Here is a 19,486-nt window from a genome sequence, read left to right as displayed (position 1 = left end):
CGAATTGGGAGCGGAGGTAAATAAACAAGATGGGTTGAAAGTTAATGTGGCTAATGGGGATCGATTGTGTAGTCCAGGTATTTGTAAGGGAACTCCTATTCTATTAGAGTCCCACTCTTTTTCGGTTGACTTATTTGTCCTTCCACTGACTGGATTTGATGTCGTATTGGGAGTAAACTGGCTACGCACTCTAGGTCCTATCCTATGGGATTTTGGGGTCATGAAAATGTGTTTTATTCAGCAGGGGTCCTTAGTCGAATTAAAGGGGCTGGGTTCCACTTGTTCTTCCAGCCATTCGGATCTTTACAACCTATTGTGTTCTTCTTCAGACGACCAGCTGCATAAATTACTGACCGAATTTAACTCTGTGTTCGACCCACCTACTGGATTACCTCCCAGCAGAGCTTGTGATCATAGAATTCCACTGGAGCCAGGAACCAAACCGGTGGTAGTCCGTCCATACAGGTATCCACATGGGCAGAAGGATGAAATTGAGAGACAGTGTTCGGCCATGCTACAACAAGGTATTATTAGACCCAGCCGCTCTCCTTTTTCCTCTCCGGTAATTTTAGTTCCCAATGCAGATGGGTCTTGGCGTTTATGCGTCGATTATCGGGAATTAAATGCCAAAACCATCAAAGACAAGTTCCCTATTCCGGTGATTGAAGAGTTATTGGAGGAGCTGGGTGGCGCTCGCTTCTTTACTAAACTTGACTTATTATCAGGATATTTCCAAGTCGCCATGCACCCTCCAGACATTGAGAAAACTGCGTTCCGAACACATCATGGCCATTTTGAATTTCTGGTGATGCCGTTCGGTTTATCAAATGCACCCTCCACCTTTCAAGCCTTGATGAATGAGGTATTCCAGCCTTTTTTACGCAAATTTGTTCTTGTGTTCTTTGATGACATTCTCATCTTCAGTAATTCATGGGCTGAGCACCTTCATCACCTACGTTTAATCTTTAATTTGCTGGTGGAGCATAAGCTGTTTCTCAAACGCAGCAAATGTGTCTTCGGACAGGGTCAAATTTCATACTTGGGCCATATAATTTCTCACAAAGGAGTCCAGGTGGATCAGTCCAAAATTTCAGCAGTTCTTGACTGGCCCAAGCCCACCACAGTGACTGGATTAAGGGGATTCCTAGGGCTCACCGGCTACTACCGCAAATTTGTCAAAGATTATGGAATCATAGCCGCTCCTCTCACAGCTATGCTTCGAAAGAATAATTTCCAGTGGTCTGACGAGGCTGTCGTCGCTTTTGAGAAATTGAAATCCGTTCTGACCTCTACTCCAATTCTGGTGCTTCCGGATTTCGAGCTTCAGTTTGTCATTGAATGTGACGCCTCCGGTTCTGGAATAGGTGCAGTTCTACTCCAACAAAACATGCCAGTTGCTTTTTTCAGTCGCTCCTTAGCAGCTCGACATCATTCTCTCCCTGCATATGAACGGGAGTTAATTGGGCTTGTGAAGGCAATAAAACATTGGCACTCTTACCTGTGGGGACGCGAGTTTGTAGTTCGCACCGATCATTTTACACTGAAGTACTTGCTAGAGCAACGCCACCTTTCTTCAACACAGCAACATTGGGTGAGCAAACTGTTGGGTTTTTGTTTTACAGTGGAATTTAAATCAGGCAAGGCCAATACTGTTGCTGATGCCCTTTCCAGACGTGACGCAGATCAATCTATTCTCTTCGCCGTCTCTATGCCGCAATTGAGTTTATTTGATGAAATCCAGAAGGAGCAGAATGCATCCGAAGAAGTGCAGCAACAAGTAACAGCTATTTCAAAAGGTGCCGCCACTTCCAAGTGGAGTTTTTCGAAAGGTTTTCTCCTTTACAACAATAGGGTCTACCTTCCGCGAAACTCTCCTTCTATCCACCTGGTGGTCAGTGCATTACATAATCAGACACATGAGGGGTATCAGAAATCTCTTCACAGAATCAGTCGGGATTTTTTCTGGTTCGGAATGAAGCATGACGTGCAAAACTTTGTGCGTGCTTGTGATACATGCCAGCGCCATAAAACTGAAACGCTCCAACCTGCGGGATTGCTCAATCCTCTGTCCGTTCCTACGCAGATTTGGGCAGACATATCTCTTGACTTTGTTGAAGGCATTCCGACTTCACGAGGTAAAAATGTTCTTTTAGTGGTGGTTGATCGTTTCTCTAAATACAGTCATTTTTTGGCATTGTCACATCCCTATACTGCTGTGAGTGTTGCTAGACTTTTCTTTGATCATATATTTAAGCTGCATGGGTTGCCGGAGACTATAGTCAGTGACAGGGATGCAACTTTCACAAGTTCTTTTTGGAAGGAGTTGTTTCGGTTGAGTGGTACAACTCTCTGCTTCAGTTCCTCCTATCACCCCCAATCAGATGGTCAAACAGAAGTGGTTAACCGCACTATTGAAATGTATCTCCGTTGTTTCACCAGCGCAAATCCTAAGAGATGGATCGATTGGCTTTCTTGGGCAGAATTTTGTTACAATACCAGCTACCACTCATCCCTCAAAGCCACACCTTTCGAAGCAGTTTATGGTCGGCCTCCTCCACGATTACTATCCTACCTTCCGGGTAGTTCGAAATTCGAAGCTGTTGATGCCGCCCTCCTAACTAGAGATGAGATGCTGCAACATCTCCGACAAAACCTCATTCAGGCTCAACAGAAAATGAAAACAACTTATGACAAGTCTCATCGTTTGGTGGAATTCCAGGTGGGTGATAAAGTTTTGTTGCGTTTACAGCCTTACCGCCAAACTTCTGTAGCAAATCGGCAAAACCAAAAACTTTCCCCCAAGTTCTTTGGTCCTTTTGCCGTTCTGGAACGAATTGGTTCTACGGCCTACCGATTGGATCTTCCCTCGGATTCACGGCTCCACCCAGTTTTTCATGTTTCCTGCCTCAAGCCATATCATGAGGGCTTAACGCCTCCTTTACCAGTTCTTCCATCCATTCCTCCTTTGGAACCTACTCAACCATCTGCTATTTTAGATTATCGCCACAAAGGAGGGGTGCCTGAAGTTCTAGTCCATTGGAGTCATTCTTCTCCAGCTGATGCTTCTTGGGAACAGATTGACCTTCTTACAGCAAGATTTCCAGAATTTAAGCTTGCGGACAAGCTTCCTTGTGGGACGGGTAGTAATGTTACCAAGCCAATTCAGGTCTACACACGTTATGGTCACGGATCCAAGGCTAAACGGCCCAGTCAACCACGGATTGAGCTGTTGAATTAGTCATATTTAATTTATTAATTTCTGTTTCAGTTATTTCCCATATTTCCTGCTTTGTAGGAGGTTGATCCTCCATTTCCCTTTTCATGCTTAGTTGGGGAGAGTATTTCTCCACTTAGAAGTAGTTACCTTTGATGTAGGAAGTAGCAGTTACACTTCCTGTATTTAAACGAATAATCATCAATGAATGGATACTTCCAAAATCAAACAAAGTCTTGAGTACTTTAACTCAGAGGTAAGGCTCCCTCTTTGAGCCAAGTCTGTTAATGACCCGTGGTCAAAAGAAGAAAAAACCCGCATCTGATTCCCAAACACCTAGCCTAAACACTCCAAATCCTAACTTTCCCTCAACCCACAGACCCATAACACGATCTTACAATAGGGACCCTAACATTTTAGTTTACAGTGGGGCCCATTCTTCTTTAAAATAATACTTTTATGAATGTGTGACAAATAGTCATTTGATTTAAAGTATTTTGAAAAAATTTTAATTGTTAATTACCAAATAAAATTTTATATTTTTAATATCGTTTGGCACTTAAGTGCTAACAATAGCATTTATAGGTTACAAAAGAAAAAGAAAAAAGAATAGAAAAGAAAGAAAGAGGACCTAAAATGAAAGTACAAAACTACATAATTGAAAAGCTTTGGCCAACATTAAGCTTTGGCCATAATTATGAAACTTGTTTTTTCTTACTTCAATTTGCCAAGTTTCTGATGATGATAACAAAAAATAATTTTTAATATCTTAAAATGGTAAAAAATTAACATTTCAAAAATATAAAGAAAAATTTCTAAATCATGATAGAAATTGAAGAAAAGTAACCATAAAATAAAAATCCTTAAAACCCAAAATCAACCATAATGCTATTGTTTTATGTTATTTGCTAAAAAGTCGGTGACCTTTAAAGCTAATTAGAACCCCAAATAGCTAGCTTAAACCCAAAATAGATCATAAGCCAAGATCAACTTGCACAATCTAGCTAAGTTTGAAAATCAATGAGCAAAGGAAATCAACCATCCAAGAATTCTAACGCCAATCAATTGGAAATCGAAAATGCTACTAAGGTAATTATATAGTGGAATTCTGATACCAAGACATGAATAAGAGAGATAATGGAAGATATTACAGAAATGTGGACAAAAGAGAAGGACCATGCAACTCTTGAAGATCAACAAGATTCATTAACTTCATTTGATCTACAAAGGAAGCCAAACTTTGGCTACAGTAGATTTACAAGCAAAATGGGCAAGATATTAAACAGAAGTTTTAAAGAAAGACCAAATGTCTAAGTTTACACCAACCAAAGACAAAGAATCAAACCAAAAGTACACAAGATTATTGAAAGGAATTGAGTGATTAAGCAAATCAAAGTGGTGGATTAGCCAAAGGAGGTGTTTATCCCAATTCAAAGATTTTAGTCTAAGATAGATTCATCAAGTCTAGGGATGTTCTATTTGATTTCAGGGTCATCTTCACTTTATATTTTCTATAGATATAAAGACAATTTGAAACTACTTAAAAGGTATAAAATTAATTTACTATCATTGACAGAAGATTGGTTAAACTGAGGTAAAACTAAAAGTTCCATTTTAATTAGACACAAAATTAGTTCAGTGTAATTGAACATTCAGAAAAAAAATTTAAAGTCCCAACAGAGCACATCCAGTGAAGCAATTCCGTATTAGCAGCATGGACCAGACTGATAGGAGTGAGAAAAAAAATAGTATAAACAATATAAAGAAGCAAATTAAACTAGAAATATAATAAATTATCAAACCTAGAAACTTCTGGAAATCATCAAAACATGTTCCAGCTCCCCAAAGACCAAGCCTGACCATATAACCCATATTGCGTGGTTCAGATGCACCAGTTGCTGAGCAATAAATAACACGTGCTTCAGGAAGTCGAGCCTGTTTTTTAGGATCCGTTAATAGTTCAGGAACACACGTCTAAACTATCCTGTGCAATTTTGCAATGACAAACAAATAGCTAACTCATGATGTCAATGATGACGAAGATAGATTTGCAAGATTTGTTCATATTTACATGTAGCAAAATAGCAATATGATTTGTGAACATGGACACATTCTTGAACAACCACCTATTTCTGCAAATCAGCAAATTAAAGTATAGAAATAAAATGAATCAACTGCCTTTAAATATGTGCACAAGTGGAGATAATCCTGTAAAAGCAATCATCAAGAATTAACCACAAGGGAATATCTCTCTTACCTCCTGAACATAATCATCCTATTACTTCCTAAACTTATAACGTTTCCATTAGTGATTTTTTCCTCACAATACTTCAGAAATAATTTTCCCCACCATTCAGTATTGTCACATAGAGTATTAGTCAGTGAAAAATAATATCAGTTAGAGAGAAATTATTTTCAAAAACTTTTACAAATTTTTTAGGAAGGAATTCATAAGAAACCACATGGGTATATCCATATGCCTAATAAACTAATGACCACTCCCAATGCTAGAACTATTGCTAGAGATGGCAATTTGAGTTCTCATAATGTTTTCATGCCATGTCAACTTATGGATATAAAGAACTTGGATCAAACATTAATCATGTCAAACATACAAAAATAAACAAGACCACTTTTCCAAAAGTATAACATGAAAAGACAATCATAAATGTGTGGGATTAAATGTATCAACACACCACCAATTTACTAATGAGTTGATCGTGTCATTAGTGGGCTAGCAGCTAAAACCAAGAAAAGACAATCATAAAACCCAAATTACTTTACTGTTATGATATGGTTCTGGATATTTATCAATATGCATACTGAAAACCATATTGCATTAAACCAAACCGAACAATCTAAACAATAATGACTAAAATATTAGTAACTTAAACTAATTAATAGAAAAGAGCCATTGAATGCAAACTTAGGAACATTATTAATGTATCAGAGAACTAATTTGCCTTCATGCCTACAGCCTAGTAGATCAACAACAGAACCTATCTTTTTGCAAAGAAGATTAATGGAAATTATAAGGAGAGGAACAGTTACATACACATAGTATTGATTAACTCAGAAAATACGTATAATAGAGTACCGATGGAAAAAAAAAAAGGAATTCATCTGTGACTCAAATACATATATGCCATTAAGGACAAGTATGTGAAGGTGGTGAGAAGTATAAGAATAAGAGGAGGCAATGCGGACGAGCTTCACACAGCAATAGGATTAAAACAAGGATTGACTTTGAGGCATACTTGATTACTTTAATTACGAATGAGCTAAACAAACACATTCAAGGTGATGTCTCATAGTGCATATCATTTACAAATGACATTGCCTTGGCAGATGAAACTAGTGAAGAAATTAATAAAAAATTTGAGTTGGGTAATACTATTGAGTAAGTTTTAGGCTAAGAGGCTAAATGGAAGAAAGAAGGAATATATGCATTGCAGTTTGTCACCCTTAGTGGATAGAGGAGAGGTTTGATTGGATAGAATTTTGATACTAAAATGCAACCAATTCAAGCATTTAGATTCTATCATCCAGAAGAAAGGAGTAATAGATGAGGATGGAACCCATAAAATCAAAACATGATGGATAAGACGAAGGAATGTGATGGATGTGCTATATTATTGTAGGATCCTTGACGAAGTGAAGGTCAATTCTATAGAACTATAGTCAGGCTATCGGGCATCTTAAGGTAAAATATATCAACAAAAGTGTAAGAATTTGGTTTAGAATCCAAATTGTTGTAATTCTTAGAAGATGGAGTTTTATATCCTAATCCCTAATGACTAGAAAGACCAATAATTAGGACAAAATTGGACTTGCTAACCTTGAAGCTCCAATCTTTACTCTTCTACTTTTGTTCGTTTGCAACCAGCTCATTCCAAATTGTTAACGTTTGCTAGCAATTTGACTGGCCAAATATGTTCTCTAGCTATTGTAGTAGTCCATGTACGTTTGTTAATCTCCTCCATAGTCATTATTGCCGTTAAAAGTGTAGAAATGTCTTTGTTACCTTTTTTAAATGGATAAACTACACTAGAGTTCTTGAGAATTTTTAAAATTGTACACTTATCCCTCTATGATCAATCCATCCTCATCTATTTTAATTTAAACATTTTGATCCTTCATTTGTTATTTGAAAGAATACTTAAGTCCCCATTAACTTTTGTCTATAATATCTCACTTAACTAATTTTTAACATTTTTTGTTCTTCAATTTCCATTCATTAAGACACTTCAATACTTATAATTTCAAAACTTTCAAAAATACTTACAACTTCAGTTATTTTTAAATAGTACTTAGTAACCTTTACGTAGGTTGTAAACTTTTATAAAGACTATTTTAGAAAGAAATTGTACTTTTAAAAGAAGTTTAATCATCTACTAGTTTTGAACTAATGCCTATGATGGATGAAAGAACTATAATTTTAGACGGATTAAATATATAGGAATTTAAGGATTTAGTTTTAAAAATATAAGGACTGATCCGTCAATTACACTAAACTTAAGGACCAAAGTGTGGTTTATATTATAAAATTCTCACTTATATTGAAAAAGATTCAAGTGTTCATGAGGGTAGTTTAGGTATTTAAAATGTTTAGTCTCTTTTTGACTGGTTGACTAACGGAATTATGGATAAAAGGACCTCCAATTTGGACAGAATGATTATATTAGGATTTCAGTGTTCAATTTTAGAAATACAAAGATCGATCTGTTAATTACATTAAAACTGATTTACCCCTTTAGTTATTGCTTATATATGCATCTTTCAATTAAAGTCTATATAGTTAAGAAATAGTTAAAATATAACATAATATACTTATCTAGAATTATATATTAAATATTTTTATATCATTACTGTTGAATCTCACATCGGTTGTGGAAAAGGGTAACTTGCCCTTTATATGAGCCATAGGCACTCTCCCCCTTGAGCTAGCTTTTGGGTGAGTAAGGCCTGATCCAAATTTAATATGGTATCAGAGCCTCTTCATTCGATATTGGGCCGCCTCCTAAATATATGTCACGCACCAGTAAAATTCTGGGTGTGAAGGCTACGTTGAATCCCACATCGGTTGTGGAAAGGGATAATTTGCCCCTTATATGGGCCATAGGCACTCCTCCCCTTAGCTAGCTTTTGGAGTGAGTTAGGCCTGACCCAAATTTAACAATTACTGTTATTATAATGTTATTTACATTATTTTTATTGTCGTTCTGAAAATAGAAATACAAAATAGTTTTTATGAACACAAGAATGCTGTAATTTTGGATGTAAAATTAAGCTTTGAAATAAATTAAAACTGAAATAGATTGAAAAAACAAGAAACATATGAAACATACAACCGGAATTTGGTTCCAACTTCCAAGTGTGATTCCTAAAAGTCAAAGAAGTAAAGAATTGGTTCTAATTCGGGTTCTATTTCTAATTCTTCGGTAGAACCATACCAGAACCAAAATCAAGCACCTCTAATTTCAATCACCAATTCAAAGCAATCAATGTGCCTTGTATATAATTATTTTTCCATCTAAAACTTGGCATGTTTCCTCAAACTTTTTTTTGAAAATATTTCATATAAAATAATTGTCCATTGATGGGTTGTTTGATGCTAATTCGTGAGAGAATTAGATAAACTTTTATTAGCATTCATTTTAATATCGATTTTGAACTATATTTCATTTCTAATTCACTATATTTTGAAATCCCCGAAGCTCAGTAGCAAAGCTGTTTTGACCTCATAGTAGAACCATGCTAAATCCTACCACCCACAAAGTTGGATCCATGGTTTCCACATAAGGGTTCGTGCTCCCACCTTTTCCACTACCATTGACAAACATAAAATCCACTTGCATAGTTACTTTTCCTCTTTTGTTTTGTATCTTATACAGTTATACCTTAATGTTTACATACTAATTACTACCACCTTATTTGTTGAAGGGAAGCTGGAGGAGGAATCTTGAAATGACACTCAAGTACCAGAGAAGTAATGACAATGTCTATAATACACAGCCCCAGAAGTACAAAGTTCAAAATGACCAGTAACAAATAATAGTAAATAAATAACAACAACAACAACAATTAACTATAACAATTGCAAAGATGTAAGCAAAACACATCTTTAGCTTTCAGTCTCACGAACAAACCTGGATCTCAAGAACTGCTTCACCTGTTCGTGTTGGCTGACTTCCAGCTTCAGGTACCAAATTTTTTGCCTTGTGGCACTACAATTAAGCAATTGATCCTTAGCATAGGAAAATATATTGAAATACTGAACAACCAATAAACAGAAAAAACACACTTTCTAAAAGTTGGAGTCTCCTGCAACAAGTGATGTTTGACAAACTTATGAAGGAAATGAAATCCAGTACCTCATCAAATATGACAAGCCCATCAAACTCTGATCCACACCACTGAACAAGCTGTTGCAGACGAGAACGGCCTTTTTCAGAAGATGCAATAAGACTACTATATGTCAAAAATACTGCTCCCTCCTTGACTCCAACAGACTTTGAGTCAAGCTTTGAATAGGGCAGCTTGTTCAAAGCATGTACTGCAATGACACATGAATATTAAAAATAATAAAATTATTCAAATTCATAATTGAAGCAGCATAGCAAGATATACATAGTAATGCTAACAATTTGTTGAAAAGAATTTATAATTTCTAGTCACAATCACGGCTTTTTGCAGTTTTAGGTTAAAAAAAAAATAATTCTAAAACCCTGATCGGGAAAAAAAATTTTCCTGAACCAGGGTGAAAATGATTTCTACCGCGCTTGAAAAGGGCGGTAGGCGTGCTTGAAAAGCGCAGTAGAGCGGTACTACCGCACTTTTCAAGCACGGTAGAAACCATGACAATAATTTTAAAAAAATTAAAAATGTTACCGCACTTTTCAACTGTGGTAACATTGTATCAGGCATTGGAGTGCCTTACTGCACTTTTAAAGTGGGGTAAGGGTACTTTATTTAAATTAATAATTTAAAATTTATTTATTTAATTTTTATATTTTATTATATTAATATAATTAATTTAATTATATATAAATTTATATAGATATAATTATAAAAATTATATTAATATTATTATAAATATTAATTATTAAATTTATTTATAAAAATTAATTATTAAATTTATTTACAATATAACGTTATATTATTCATATTTATCCTTGTATTTTATTATTTTTATTAGAATTAATTTATAAAATTAATACAAAATTATAATATGTACTTAGTTTTGCATGACTTTTCTAATATATACCATCATCTTGCATGTGACTTGTTATGAAATATAATACAAAATTATGATATGTATTTTAGTTTTGCATATGACTTTTCAGAACAAGTCACGTGCAAGATGATAGTATGTACCAGAAAAGTCATATGCAAAACTAAAGTACATATCATAATTTTGTAATAATTTTATAAATTAATTCTAATAAAAATAATAAAATACAAGGATAAATATGAATAATATAATGTCATACTCTAAATAAATTTAAATAATTAATATTTATAAATAAATTTAAATAATTAATATTTATAAATAAATTAAAATAATTAATATTCATAATAATATAAATATAATTTTTATAATTATATCTATATAAATTTAATATGTAATTAAATTAATTATATTAATATAATAAAATATAAAAAATTAAATAAATAAATTTTAAATTATTAATTTAAATAAAGTTCGCTACCCTTACCACACTTTTAAAGTGCAGTAAGGCTAGCTGCGTGCAGATTGCATGGACAATCTCCACGCAATAAAATGTTACCACAATTGAAAAGTGCGATACATTTTTAATTTTTTTTAATTATTGTGATGGTTTCTACCGTGTAGAAATCATTTTCACCCTGTCCAAGAAAATCTTTTTCCCAGACCAAGGTTTCCGAATTATTTTTCTTTTTTAACCTGACTCTACAAAAAGCCCTCACAATCGACACACTAAAAATATATATCAAGAGAGAGATAATAGGGGTATTAAGCAAAATAAAGCAAAACACTACTACTAACAACACCATCAAACACTAACAGCACTATTAACCACTAATAGCACTACTAACATCACCGTTAACACATAGGAGACAGCACTACTAGCAAGTAGGACATCAGAGTAGTAATAGCATATGGAGCTAATTTTTCTCAACTGCATTAGTGACTCTGACTTAATCTTGCATTTCAATATCTTTCTTTCTCCATGTGTGAATCTCTTGTATATTATCAAGGATCTACTAACATATTATGAATGAGATATTAGATTTTTCTCGCAAATTATGAATTTTTATGTTTTTCTCCCAGGATCTTTGGGTTATATATATATATATATATATATAGTATTATGAATGAGATATTAGATTTTCCTCACAAAGACTATAACCCCTAAGTTATATATCACATGGTCAACTTAGCCCTTAAGATTCATTTGGCACAAATTGGGAACTTCATGTCTCAATTCTGGAAAAGTATTAAGTCCATTTTCAATCACAAGTCAAGCAATTAAATGGAAGTTAAACAAGCTGCCACTTCCATTAGTTGTGACAAAGCTCCTACATCATTGACATGCTTCACCCATCAGGCCCAAAGCATCCCCCTTCACCCAAGAAATGGTTGAATTTGGAACCTCTTAGACACAGATGATTCAACAGTGGAAGACCTCATATGTCCCAAATGAACAACTCTATGTTGCCAAGCAAATTTCTAAAACTTTTATTTTCTGATTCAGTCTTACCCTTTTTTGGAAACTGAACTCCTCAAATCAATTCCTTCCTCTAGAACCCCAAACTTCTAGTACTACTAATCTTCATTATAAATCTCTCCCCAATTTAAAGAACAAAGTTGGATTTAGACTTGCTCAAAGGCAAAAAGTTATGAACTCTTTTTCTCAATGAGGCCATACAAAGAACAAGAGTTGTCTTCATCAATGTTGCTCATCTTGGCCAGAGAACATCGACATTGAGCTGCTTGACTCACAGAGTGTGATTGCATATGCCATTGCCGTGGAGAATTCTGCTCAAAAGTGATTGATTGAAGAGACTAAAGTGAAATGGGTGATAAATTAAGTCAATTGATCATTGTAGAATTTTAAATGACTTCAGCAATTGAATTGGATGCTCCCTTTCTTATGATTGTTGTCTCAATCTTCTCTTTCATTTAAGCAAAGAATTTGGTTATGGGTTTCTGAAATTTTGTCAATGTAGGGGGGATAGGGGTGGGGGAGGAGGAGGGGGGAGGATTGAAATTTGACTCATTGAAGGAAACATCCTTCTGATTCTTCCAATTTTTAACTTCTAATTTGTAGAAAGAAAATTTCATTTGGAGACTAAATTTTTTGGGAGTCTTTTAAGGAGAAGTAGAAGACAATGTAACTAACATCAATTTTGTCATGGAGATGCATAACTGGAGACAATGTGATTAAAATCAATATTGTCATGGAGTCTGATAGAATCAGCCCAGCAGAACAATTGGGTCAAGGCCCAAGGCCACTAAGAGTCTACTATAGGAAGAGGGTGAGGAATGCTGAAGGATTAGGAAAGAGAATAGAAGCATCTGGTACAAGACAGCTGGAGAAAATGATAAAGGAGGAGGTTATGCAGTTAGAGGAAATTACACTTGACAGAGAACAAGGAATCAAGGTTACAGCAGAGGAAGGTTTTGTATATAGAGCAGTGAGCATTAGCTGAGAAGGCATGGGAGTTTTATTCTTCAATAGTATTGTACAGGGCTAGCTTGAGCTAGAGCAGTGAGCATTAGCTGAGAAGGCATGGGAGTTTTATTCTTCAATAGTATTGTACAGGGCTAGCTTGAGCTAGAGCCCAGAACGGGAGAGCACCTCAAGGATTTTGTTCTGTTTGAGCCATTGAATCAACAGGATCTCTAATCCAGAGTTCTCTCATCTCATATTTATGCTTCTCACTTTATCAGAGTCACATAATTGGAAGTGGACTTAAATGGTCCAAATTGAGAGATGAAGAGGCCAATTGAACCCAAATCAACGTTAAGGGCTTAATTAACTATTTACTATAACCTAAAGGGCTTATTACCATAGTTATCAAATCTAGATTCGAATCGAGAGTCAAAATCTTCATTTCATAAATCGAGAATCGAGAATCGAATCGGAAGATTCACTAAAAGTTCTAAAAATCAATTAAAAATAACATATGTTCTAAAAATAAGTGAAAAATATATTATAATGATTTATTTTGATAAATATAGAATTATCATTTATTTAGTTAGAAATATTCTTTATAATGGAATAATATGTATGTATTATGTTATATAGTTTTATGTTATAAATTATGAACTTTAGGATTGTAAACATTAGTTATCATTATGCATGTACTGAAACCCTCATTTAAATTTGAAATAATTAAATAATAAAAAAAGATGGCAAATGATAATGTTATTAGTATAAATTGCTATAACTTGACAGCTATAATTAGTTAAGTAAATTAATTAAAAGAGAGAGAAGGAAAAGAATGGTTAATTGAAGAAAAATAGCTAAAGAAGGGTTTTATATACACACTTTTTTAGCAAAAAAAAAAATAAGAATTTAAAATTTTAAAATATAATATCTAACAAACTCTTTATAAATAATTAATTGAATCGGGTGAAAATTCAGTTAGTTTATATTAATTCATTTGATTCAAATTGAGTCACAATTCATATACCATATATATTTGAATCGCTAGGATGTAGGAATCGAGAATCATAAGATTTAAATCAAGAACCGTAAGATTCAGGTACATTTAAGATTCACCCTATAGATTCGAATCGATTTGTTGAAAAATTAATTTGAACCATAAGATTCGAATCGAGAACCGTAAGATTTTAACAACAATGCTTATTACCCTTTAGCCCAAATCTATGCAAAAAGGATACACCCATACCCATTGTACCTAAGATCCACAAAAAGCCTCCATAAAGAACCCCAAATCCTATTAGTAAAGATAAAATCCATTACATATTGACCAAATTTATATTCCTAACCAGCACTGCATTAAAGGAAGCTATTTCTAGCTAATCATGAAGGAACCATTTGAATTTTGAAGGTTATGCCACTCTTATCATTATTCTAATTTGTGTAAAATCTAAAAAATGGACATAATTGTATTACAATAATAGATAAGGTTAAATATTATCATATCTGCCAGAGAATGGAAGTTGATACAATACAGAATGGAATAAAATGAGAGAGGATCAATTTAGATGATCTAATCATGTCTACCATAGAGCATCAAATTCCAGTGTGAAAGTGCAATTTAGATGACCTAATCATGTCTACCATAGAGCATCAAATTCCAGTGTGAAAGTGCAATTTAGATGACCTAATCATGTCTACCATAGAGCATCAAATTCCAGTGTGAAAGTGTCCCAATATACAGGATGGTAAAGTGAGAAGGAAAAGGAAAGACCCAAAATACTGTGAAAGTAAATAGTATCAAAAGATTCACAAGTTCTTGGCATCATTTGGAATTGGTCAGAATAGCGAAAAATGATCCGTATAACCGACTATAATTGATTGGGATTAACACTTAGTTTTTCAATTTATTGTTGTGTAAAATCCAAAAGAAGTATATGAAGTTTACCTTCAATATATGTTGCACCCACATCATCCAAGTCTCTTCTTGCATCAAACTTTAAGTCTGAACCAACAGAAATCCACCTGTGTAAGATCATTGGAGAATGACAAAAGACATTACAAATCATGACTTAAAACATTGCATCCTCCCCTGTGCCAATGCAAATTTTCACGGAAAAATAAAATAAAATAAAATAAAGTAACATAAAACCAGAAAACTAAAAGAAAGAATTCAAAAAAAAAAAATCTACATGCATTACAGAGATTGCAAGTTGCAACCCAGAGCTTACAATGTTTTCCTCCTCCCTTGGAGCCAATTTTCCCATATCAACCCAGCAATTGTTCGACCTTTACCCACACCAGCTCCATCTCCAATAAAGAATCCAGCCCTGGCACCATTTGGAAGATGTTGGCAATGTCTCTGTCAAGGGACATCCTATGAGTTAAGGGAACTTGGAATCATTAACCCATTAGTTTTGAAGTACTAATCAACCTGGGAAGCATAGACCAAAGTCTCGATCTGCAAGCATGACAAAACCTTGGTTCTTTCCAAATCATCCTTGCTTTTTAGTTCATAAGTGGGTTCAGGCGGTTGTACTGCAGATAAGGAAGACGTCTCGACAATAGGATCTGGATGAGGGGGTCCAATAGACAGTTTTGAAGGTCGCTACATGAACAATTAAACACATAAGCATGAAATAAATTTTTATTTTCAAAAAGCTTCAAGAAAATTAATAAGCATGTCCAATGCAGAGAAAAAACTAGAACACCAGCCCTAATGGCCAATTCTAGGAAAAAAAAGCACTCACGTAATCTATAAATGTTTCTCCCACTATGCCACCTTCATCTTCTTCTCGCTCCACTTCAATGGCTACCTGAGAGATTTCATTTGTAATAAGTAAGAAAAGTACAAGTAAGGAAATTAACTAATAGAACTTCAAAAAACAGATTCACTGCAAGACATCACAAAAAATAAATAATAGTCTCCATTTGAGCCTATCATCATAGTGAGAAACAGATAACACAAATTTAACATGGTAGTATATCCAATCACAAGGGATGGATAATAAAACTATGAATTTAACCATTCAACCACATAATTGTTTGTCCTTTCGCAGTATCTTATAGTCAAGGAACAAAAATGACTCGATAGAGTTATGATCAATCACTAAAATATCACAATGGTTTAAGTGTACAAAGTCCTTGATCTACACAATAAATCACCCATATTTTTTCAGCATATCATGCAATCACATTCCCTAACATGAAAAACGCTTCCCTCCTAGGCAACAATTTATTTATACATAGACTATCTACGTAAGGAATCAAATTATTATAGCTAACAAAAGGTAATGATACTCAACTTACATCTATTTTAAATGAACCCATAACTTCAAGCTAATATTAAACTTCAGCATACATATGAAGACAGAACATTTCTCAATGTCCTTGGGAAAACAACTTCCTCATGTTGTAAAAGATTTTTAATCCTAAAGTAAAGCAGCAGAGTTATCCACAAATTTTTCCCAGTGTAGAACTTTCAACATAAAAAGGATGTAGAAAATAAGGGAACTCCATATGGTAATTAGAATGTCAATTTTTGCAAATTACTAATCACAGTAAGCTGCAGGGATGGAACATTAAGCAGTGGTATCTGAGTAATTCTGTACAGTTTTTCTGGGAAGGGCAAGTTAAAATTTTATGTCTTAAAACTCATTTTGTTTAAGTTTTGACTTTTATTAGAGTCCTCATTAGTCTAGTTGTCTCGTGAAAGAGAGATCTTAGTTTAGGAGTCAAAATTTTAAAAGGACTAGTAAGATAGGCATTAGTAGGTGTAGGAGTTGAATCTACAAATACCTAAGCTTATAATACTCTATTATTCATTCTAAAATTATGCTCTTCCATTAGTATTATTTGTGTGATGTCATTCTAACACTAGAAAATGTGGGACCACTAACCGAAACATATAAAAATTGAAAACAAACAAAAATAGATGTTTCCAAATTGCAAATTCAATAAATAAATAAAATTCTGTGATCTAGCAATTTGACAATTCTATGGTTTTATAAATTTGCAATTTCAATTTAAAATATCAACTTTTAAAATTTAATTCATTGTCATTTGTTTATTTTAGTATCATTCTAGAACTTTTAATTTTTAAATATCGTAAGAACTAGCATTTGCAATAATACAATTATCATGCATATATTTTATATTATTTTTTGTGAAAATTTTATTATATTGTCATTCACATAATATGAGCTAATTTCTGTAAATTATTCATCAAAATATACAATATTTTTCATAGTTAATTTTTTTTTCTTATTATTAGTATTTTACAACCTCTCAAAGTTGGAATATGCTCTCAAAGATGATGTTTAAATTTATATGTGCCTTAACTTATCAAATTATTAAATAACTTCAATTATTCTCATCTTGACATCTTAGTTTACATTTAAAATTAAAATAAGTTGAATATTTAGGCATAATTATATACTAGAAAGCTTTTTCACGATTATTTACAAGGATATAAATATTTCTGAGTATTACCATAAATGGTTCTTTAAATCTTTTGAGTTTACAAATTACCCGATGATCATTGGTCCAAAATGCGAGTTCAACAATCTTGTGTGTGACTTTCTTGATAGCAGTGTGTCCTAGCTCCTAGTAGTGTGAAGCTAACAGTTTGATTTTGTTTGCTTAAACTTTTATTTGATTTCCTTAAGATATCCAAATGAACCAAGTTGTCTACAAACCACTATTCTTGAGTTCTACAGGGCTACAAGCCCTAGCCCCAACCTCAAAAAAAAAAACATTCCTATAATCCTTCAACACGAAAATCAAATAGAAAACCTACAAAAGGGATTTTGGTAGGAGTTTTATGGAACCATCCAATGTAGATATCAAATTCTCAAGAGATCACTTGTGATGCCGCTTGGCAATTCATTCTTGTTATTGTGATCAGACACAGTAATAAGAGATCACTTTTATAAGCCAACAAACATAAAATTTAGGTATCAAATAATGTATACTGACTAGATGATAAGGATAATTTTGAAGAAAAGGAAAATGAATAATTTTTTAACCGAAAATAAATTAGTCAACTTAATGCATGCAATAGTTGACAGATTCCAACATACAATATATAGTGCAGTCAAGGACAACTGACCCTAAGCAATTGCAAGAACGATAATTACTACATTATGATAATAGAAATAAACGACTAAAAACTAATGACAAGCTGAAGTAGTAGTTATACTAGCGATACTACTACTGCTACTATTATAAAACTTTTAAACAAAGAAAACCCTAAAACAACTTACTTTAGAAAAATCCAGGTCCATCAATTTTACTCAGTTTGGCTATATCCAACAGTAATGCAATCGTTACTTAACATAATTTTCTCTTCCTACTTAACATAATTTTCTCTTCCTTTTTCCCTAATTATCAAAAATAACCAAACAGAGAACTGATGAAAAGAAGAAATTCCCAGAGGTTCACCAAATAGACTACACAAGACACTCAAATCACAAGAGAAAGTGTAATGGGAAAAGACCTCGTTGACTTCCTCAGGAGGAGGCAGCGGTCTCGTCGGAGGAACAGAAAAGAACTGTTTAACTTTGGTCAAATCGACGGCCAGATCGACACCACACTGCGGGCACGCAAACCGAGCTAAGCCATGAGGAACATTAAGAATAGCCTTACAATTAGCACAAGGAAGCTGGATCTTAGATGGATCGATGCCATGAGCCGGCACTTGTGACTGTTGTGTGTTTTTCTGCTGGGGGCTGTTGTGGACCCTACTCATCAGCTCCGGCGGTAACATTTGATGCATCTGACACGTCGGACACACAAAATCAACAAGCCCCGGTGCCACCGTCAGGATCATCCGGCAACCTGCACAACGGACCTGGACGCCTCCGCCATGAGACTGCGGCGGAGGCGGTGGCGGTGGAGCCAGCGGCGGTGGCACCGATGGCTGAGTCATAGCGATGTCCTCTGTTTTTGCCCAATTGCTGGACTGATAATTATGTACAGGAGGGAAAGTATGGGCAGATGATAGATAGGTAGGGGATTAGGAAATCGGGCGCGGGAAGGCGAAGGGTTTTCTGTTATTGGAACGTTAGCCTTTTTCAGTATCTGTGACTCAGTAGTTTGTCTTACGGGGTTTGGGTTTGGAATTCTTGCACAAGAAAATCAGCCTTGTGGCGCTTAACTTAATTTTCTTATAAAAAATTATGTCAAATGGTCAGTAGAGTGGGATATGTCACGTGCATGGTGCGTGATCATTTATAATTTTTTAAAAAATACTATTATTTAGTCTCATAAAGTTATTTTTTTATTTTAAAAAATTACAACGTTTCTAATATTCAAAAAAGTTTAATCTATTTTTAATTTTAATTTTAATTTTAATTTTAATTTTAATTTTAATTTTAATTTTAATTTTAATTTTAATTTTAATTTTAATTTTAATTTTAATTTTAATTTTTAAATATTTATTATTTGAATTTTATTTATTTCATGAAAAAAAATTTTTAAAAAATATTTTTTATATTTTTAAACATTTAAAACACTTAAAAATTTAATTAATAAAAAATATTTTCTAATAAAAAAACCTCCATAATTTAATATTATTATTAAAATCTTTATATATTAATTTATTAATATATTTTATTTT

At 33.7% G+C, this 19,486-nt stretch overlaps 1 protein-coding gene and 1 long non-coding RNA gene across 3 annotated transcripts in view; both read right to left on the bottom strand.

Moving 5' to 3' along the window:
* The window catches only part of LOC110603351 (protein FORGETTER 1), a 58,412-nt gene extending 39,404 nt beyond the window's left edge, over positions 1-19,008 (bottom strand). For both annotated transcript variants that reach the window (XM_021741053.2, XM_043951643.1), the window contains exons 1-8: positions 18,365-19,008; positions 15,618-15,683; positions 15,302-15,475; positions 15,099-15,229; positions 14,816-14,892; positions 9,589-9,770; positions 9,364-9,441; positions 5,017-5,149 (exon numbers count right to left, since the gene is read on the bottom strand). In XM_021741053.2, the coding sequence (XP_021596745.1) occupies positions 5,017-5,149; positions 9,364-9,441; positions 9,589-9,770; positions 14,816-14,892; positions 15,099-15,229; positions 15,302-15,475; positions 15,618-15,683; positions 18,365-18,796 (1,273 nt within the window). In that variant the 5' untranslated portion in view covers positions 18,797-19,008. The remainder of the gene's footprint in view (positions 1-5,016; positions 5,150-9,363; positions 9,442-9,588; positions 9,771-14,815; positions 14,893-15,098; positions 15,230-15,301; positions 15,476-15,617; positions 15,684-18,364) is intronic.
* Positions 14,387-14,809, bottom strand: LOC122722054. Its single transcript, XR_006348936.1, has 2 exons — positions 14,498-14,809; positions 14,387-14,440 (listed from the first exon to the last, which is right to left on the bottom strand). It is a non-coding gene; the product is annotated as an uncharacterized LOC122722054 (long non-coding RNA).
* Positions 19,009-19,486: the final 478 nt, after the last annotated feature.

Source organism: Manihot esculenta, chromosome 16 (genome assembly GCF_001659605.2).
Source record: "Manihot esculenta cultivar AM560-2 chromosome 16, M.esculenta_v8, whole genome shotgun sequence".
In the NCBI taxonomy this organism is placed as follows: domain Eukaryota; kingdom Viridiplantae; phylum Streptophyta; class Magnoliopsida; order Malpighiales; family Euphorbiaceae; genus Manihot; species Manihot esculenta.
The sequence above is the reverse complement of the archived record's forward strand: the minus strand, read 5'-3'. Positions and strand labels throughout refer to the sequence as shown.